At 36.9% G+C, this 6,928-nt stretch overlaps 1 protein-coding gene across 1 annotated transcript; it reads right to left on the reverse strand.

The window, feature by feature from the left end:
• Window positions 1-828: 828 nt before the first annotated feature.
• LOC133092064 (elongation factor 1-alpha 1-like) lies at window positions 829-2,147 on the reverse strand. Its single transcript, XM_061191292.1, has one exon. The coding sequence runs from the start codon at window positions 2,145-2,147 to the stop codon at window positions 1,038-1,040; it is 1,110 nt and encodes a 369-aa protein (XP_061047275.1). The 3' UTR covers window positions 829-1,037.
• Between the last annotated feature and the right edge of the window lie 4,781 nt (window positions 2,148-6,928).

The raw sequence follows: 6,928 nt of genomic DNA on the forward strand, positions 1-6,928 counted from the left end.
GATAAACTCTGGTTTATCCATGTCAAGCTTGTGACAGATAAGTGTATTACCTCTCTTGCTTAGCAGAAGAGATATATATATAGGGAGAGAGATAGATAGATTATCTCTTTACTGAGATGCTGGGAAACTGAGCTTTGTGCAGTGGTCACCAATCTGAACTTCACCTTGCCAAGTCCCTACATCATGCCTCCTCTCCCTCATGACACCAGTTAAAACTCTTATTCTGGGTCACAGAGGAGCAGGAGATGCCTCTGGTTCCAGTTCTTGCTGACTTATTTGGAATCTGGCTCCCATCTCATCTTTGGCTTTTGGGTATCTCCCTTACTTTATTTCCATCTCAGTCATGCATTTTAAAATATATTAAAAATTTTTTTATCTAGCATTTTTAAGTGGTTTTTTTCTTTTTTTTAATAGCAAGAGATACGTCAGGATATCCAGTGTGCAACAACACCGCTCATTCATTACTTTTTTTTTTTTCTCATTAAACTTTTTTAATGGGTCTCAAATTCTGTGACAGATATTTGCTCAAGTTGTTTCCATTAAAAAGTACTGATTTTAAAAACCAATAACTTAAAACTGCCACACACAAAACAAACGGTCCACAAAACATTCTCCTTTCCTTCTGAAGGTTTTACGATGCATTGTTATCATTTACCAGTCTTTTGCTATTAAACTTAAATGGCCAATTGAGACAAACAGTTCTGAGACCGTTCTTCCACCACTGATTAAGACTGGGGTGGCAGGTATTGGGGATAATAGTCATTTAGCCTCTGAGCTTTCTGCGCAGACTTGGTGACCTTGCCAGCTCCAGCTGCCTTCTTATCCACTGCTTTGATGACACCCACAGCAACCGTCTGTCTCATGTCACGAACAACAAAACGGCCCAGAGGAGGATAGTCAGAGAAGCTCTCAACACACATGGGTTTGCCAGGAACCATATCAACAATGACAGCATCACCAGATTTCAAGAATTTGGGGCCATCTTCCAGCTTTTTCCCAGAACGACGATCAGTCTTCTCCTTCAGCTCAGCAAACTTTCAAGCAATGTGAGCCGTGTGACAATCCAGCACAGGTGCATATCCAGCACTGATTTGGCCTGGATGGTTCAAGATAATCACCTGAGCTGTGAAGCCAGCTGCTTCCATCGGTGGGTCATTTTTGCTGTCACCGGCCACATTGCCACGACGAGCGTCTTTGACAGACACGTTCTTGACATGGAAGCCCACATTGTCCCCAAGAAGGGCTTCACTCAAAGCTTCATGGTGCATTTCAACAGACTTCACTTCAGCTGTCACATTGACTGGAGCAAAAGTGACCACCATGCCAGGTTTGAGAACACCAGTCTTCACTCGACCCACAGGGACAGTGCCAATACCACCAATTTTGTAGACGTCCTGGAGGGGCAGAGGCAAGGGCTTGTCAGTTGGGCGAGTTGGTGGCAGGATGCAATCCAGAGCTTCAAGCAGTGTGGTTCCACTGGCATTACCATCTTTACGGGTGACTCTCCATCCCTTGAACCACGGCATGTTAGCACTTGGCTCCAGCATGTTGTCACCATTCCAGCCAGAAATTGGCACAAATGCTACTGTCTCGGGGTTGTAGCCAATTTTCTTAATGTAGGTGCTGACTTCCTTAACAGTTTCCTCGTATCTCTTCTGGCTGTAGGGTGGCTCAGTGGAATCCATTTTGTTAACTGCAACAATTAGTTGTTTCACACCCAGAGTGTAGACCAGAAGGGCATGCTCACGGGTCTGCCCATTCTTGGAAATACCTGCTTCAAATTCACCAGTACCAGCAACAACAATCAGGACAGCACAGTCAGCCTGGGATGTGCCTGTAATCATGTTTTTGATGAAGTCTCCGTGTCCTGGGGCATCAGTGATGGTCACATAGTACTTGCTGCTCTCGAATTTCCATAGGGAGATATCAATGGTGATACCATGCTCGCATTCAGTTTTCAGTTTGTCCAAGACCCAGGCATACTTGAAGGAGCCCTTTCCCATCTCGGCAGCCTCCTTCTTGAACTTTTCAGTGGTTCTCTTGTCGATCCCACCACATTGGTAGATCAGATGGCCAGTAGTGGTAGACTTCCCCGAATCTACGTGTCCAATGACAATGATGTTGATGTGGGTCTTCTCCTTCCCCATTTTTGCTTAGGTTTAGCAGTAGTTTTCATGACACCTGTGTCCTGGTGGCAAACCTGTTGTGAAAAAACATTTACTTCTTTAAACATTTATTCACGTCTGCTAAGTGCGAGGTAACTTGTTAGGTGCTGGTGGCAAGCAGGTGGCTGGAACATAGATTAATTTTCTCTTTGAGTAGCATTGACATATATATACTACCACGTGTAAAATAGATAGCTAGTGGGAAGCTGCTGTATAGCACAGGGAGCTCAGCTCGGTGCTCTGTGATGACCTAGAGGGGTGGGAGGTGGGGGGGTGAGAGAGAGGCTCAAGAGGGAGGAGATATGGGGATATATGTATATGTATAGCTGATTCACTTTGTTGTACAGCAGAAACTAACATAACATTGTAAAGCAAATATACTCCTATTAAAAAATTTTTTTTCTCTTTGATTCCATAAGGACAGACTGCCTTCCTTTAGGAAGAATTTATATCATAAAGCAGAAGGAAAGTAGGGTAACATACAGGAAGGATGGAGAACTTATAGTTTTCTTTAAAACTTTCATGTGCATGTAGTAATATCGGGACCTGTGGGAAGGGCAAAATATATAAGCACAAATGGGTTAATATCCTGGCAAAATTTCAAAATTTCAAAGAGTAAGAGAAAATTCTTAAAACTTCAAGAGTGAAATGCGACCTTCTTGAAAGTAAGCAACAAACCAATTGGCATCAGGCTTCTTAATGACGACCCCAATGGCTAGAAGACCAGTGATGTATTTTCAAAGTTCTGAGAAAAAACATTTTGAGCCTAGAATTCTATATTCAGGTAAGGCAGCTTTCAATTAGAAAGGCAAAGTAGATATTTTGAGACATGTAAGGACATGTTAGAACAGAAAATTCTCTTTGAAATGGCTATTTTTCTTTCTTTTTTTTTTTTTTAAACATCTTTATTGAAGTATAATTGCTTTACAATGGTGTGCTAGCTTCTGCTTTACAACAAAGTGAATCAGTTACACATATACATATGTTGCCATATCTCTTCCCTCTTGCATCTCCCTCCCTCCCACCCTCCCTATCCCACCCCTCTAGGTGGTCACAAAGCACCGAGCTGATCTCCCTGTGCTATGCGTGAAATGGCTATTTGAGGATATAGTCCAGTAAAGTAAAAAATAAATACAAGAAACAAGAAGATGAGGATTATGAGAAACTTGGAAAGTTAGTGTTAAATCTAAATGTGATCCATAATGTAAAAAACAAAAGAGTTAATAATCTAGATCTAATGGGAGGTGATCACTATGTGGGCAGAATTGGGAGGATGTGAAACTATAAATTTTACTATTCTGTTCAAAGTGATAATGAAGATACTGATTATTTTTAGACATTTATGGAAAATTAAGTGTTAAAAATTTAAGGGAGTGGAGTGGGACATAAAAAAACCAAAGGAAAAATAGAAAAGAAACAACAAAATTGCAACACATAAAATAGGGTGGCAGAATGGTTCCAAATATAAAATAAATCTTTTCAATGAAAAGGATTTTAAAACATTAAAAATGAATTTGAAAACCAAGAGAACATTTTGAAAAACTCAATTCTTACAATTGAAAATCAAGATGAAATGAGTGACAAGTATATGTCAACATAGTAGATAATGTGAGTAAAATGAACAAATTCCTAGAAAGACACAAACTACTGAAACAGCCTCAAGAGTAGAAAATCTGAATAGACCTATAACAAGTAAAGGGCCTGAATTAGTAATTTTAAAACTTCCCCAAACAAAAGCCCACTAGTAACTTCACTAGTAAACTCTATCAAATTATAAAGAATAATTAATACCAGATCTTCACAAGCTCTTCCAAAAAGCAAGAGGTGGGAACACGTCTCAACGCACTCTGAGGCCAGTATTACCTTGATACCAAAACCAGACAAAGACATCACAGGAAAGGAAACTACTGACCAATATCTCTTATGAACATAGACACAAAAATTCTCAACAAAATACTAGCAAACTGAATCCAGCAACGTATACAAAGAATTATACACCATGACCAAGTGAGATTTATCCCCAAAATGCAAGGTTGGCTCAACACTGAAAATCAATCAACATAATACACTATATTAACAGAATAAAGGGAAAAAAAATCACATGATCATCTCAGTAGGTGCAGAAAAAACATTTGACAAAATCCAACACCCTTTCATGATAATAACACGCAGTAAACTAAGAATAAAAGGAAACTTCCTCAACCTGATAAAAGGCATCTATAAAAGACCCACAGTTAAACACTTAATGGTGAAAGACTGAATGCTTTCCTCCTAAGATCAGGAACAAGACAAAGATATCCACTCTTGTCACTTCTTTTCAGCGTTGTACTGGAGGTTCTAGCCAGGAAATTAGGCAAGAAAATGAAATAAAAGGCATCAATGTTGAAAAGGAAGAATTAAAACTCTCTCTATGGGCAGATAACATGTTTTGGTATACAGTTGATTAGCGGTTGACTACAGCTGGGGTTGGGTGAAGTGAGAGGGAAATGGAGCATGACTGCTAATGGGTATGCATTGCTTTTGGGGATGATGGAAATGTTCTAAAACTGATTGCGGTGATGGTTTCACAACTCTGTAAGTATTCTAAAAACCATTGAATTGTACACTTCGTATGTATGAATTGTATGGTATGTGAATTATATTCCATAAAGCTGTTTTTAAAAAAGATGAAATGGGTGATTTTCCAGGAAAATATTTAAAATTGACACATGAAGAAATGGAAAACCTGAATAGTTGAATAATCCTAGAAGAAATTTAAAAGTTATTGGAAAATTTATCTCACCCTTACTCTGTTCCCTTCAGCTTGAGAAAAAGATATTAGGTTCAGACTATTTTAAAATCAAGTTATATCAAACCTTTAAGCTATTCCATACAGTATATAGATTGCTTCAGGGCATAGAGAAAGATGGGAAACATCCCAACTCATTTGACTTGGCTAGCATTACTTAATAACATAATAAAACAGGATGATGATAGCATAAAAAAAAGAACAGAGAAAGTATAGACCAATATATTGTCTATTCTGTGGGATCAATATATTTATGAACAGATATGCAAATATCCTAAACAAGATATTAACAAATTAAATCCTCAGTGCAGTAAAAAAAAAAACAAAACAGTAGAGTTTATTCCAAAGTTTCAAGGATGGTTCAACATTAGGGAATCTATTAAGAAATTCTTTCCAGTAATAAATGTACAGAGAAAAAAATTTATGATCATCTGAAAACACTTTGAAATGTATTTAACATCTAGTGTACAAAGTTTCAGTTATACCATGTGAATGAGTTCTGGAGATCTAATGTACAGCATGGTGACTACAGCTAATAATACTATATTACTGTATTGTATACTTGAAGTTTTCTAAGAGGGTAGATCTTAAGTGTTCTCAGGGCACACACACACACACACACACACACACACACACACAAACAAAAAAATGATAACTATGTAAGGTGATTGATATGTTAATTAGCTTGATTGTGGTGATCACTTCACAATGTGTACATATATCAAACATGTATACCTTAAATATATACAATTCCTATCAATTATACTCCAATAAAGCTGAAAATATAAAGTATTCAACTAAATTTAAAAGATCAATACCTGATTAAATATCTTAGCAATTCTGAAAATGAAAGAATCTAGCTTAACTTGATAAAGGATATCTTCCTTAAGCTTATACCAAATATCACATTAATGGTGAAAAACCATAAACGTTCCTGTTAAAGTCAGGAATAAGACAGGAATGCCTACTACTACTACATCTATTCAACATTTAAAAATCTAGCCAAAGGAAGATAGTTTCTTGCCCTTACAATAAAACCAGAAAAAAAAAATTCAAGCAAACAGACAAAACTGTTATTATTTACAAATGATATGATTATTTGCTGAGAATCCCAGGTAACTTTAAAAAGCCTATTAAAACTAATGAAAGTTTAGTAAGATTGCTGGATATAACATCAGTGTTAAGAATGTTGATGGATTATTCTATGTACCACCAATAACTAATTATAAAACTCCATGAAAAAAATACCATTCACAAACGTGTCCAAACCAAACCAAAACAAAAAACCTAGGAACAAAGCTAAAGAAATGTACACGTACACAAAAGGACGTTTGGATAGAGAGACGTCTTATGCTCCAGGATGGGAATATTCAATACTGTGAATAAATCAGCACTCCATAAATAATATATAAACTCATTGTCACCTCAATAAAAAAGCCAATCCAATTTTTCTTGGAACTCAATAAATGGATTCAAAAATTCATCTGGAGGAGAATATGCAGAAGAATTCTAGTAAATTATTGCAAAAGAAGTGTAATGAGAGGGTGGAAAACTTGCCCTAGATATATAAAACCTTCTCCAAGGTTATTTTAATTATAACATTGTGGTGTTGTTACAGGGAAGATCAAATCGATCAATTGGACCTGAACAGAGAATCTGGACATACACCTAGGCATGTATGGAGATACACATAAATAAAACTGTAATTTAAGTCGGTGGGAAATGGCTGACCTACTTGACTCATGATGTTGCGACAACTAACAATGTATTTAGAAAAAAATAAAGTCAGATCACTATTTTATAACAAACATCAAAAACACACACACACACACACACACATATATAATATATATATGAAAAATGTTTGAAAAATATATAGGAGAATAATTTTATAGTATGGATTTGGGAAGCATGTTTTAAAGCAAGACACAAAACCCCAAAACCATAAAGGAAAAGACAGATTTTAGTACAGTTA

Source organism: Eubalaena glacialis, chromosome 5 (genome assembly GCF_028564815.1).
Source record: "Eubalaena glacialis isolate mEubGla1 chromosome 5, mEubGla1.1.hap2.+ XY, whole genome shotgun sequence".
Lineage (NCBI taxonomy): Eukaryota > Metazoa > Chordata > Mammalia > Artiodactyla > Balaenidae > Eubalaena > Eubalaena glacialis.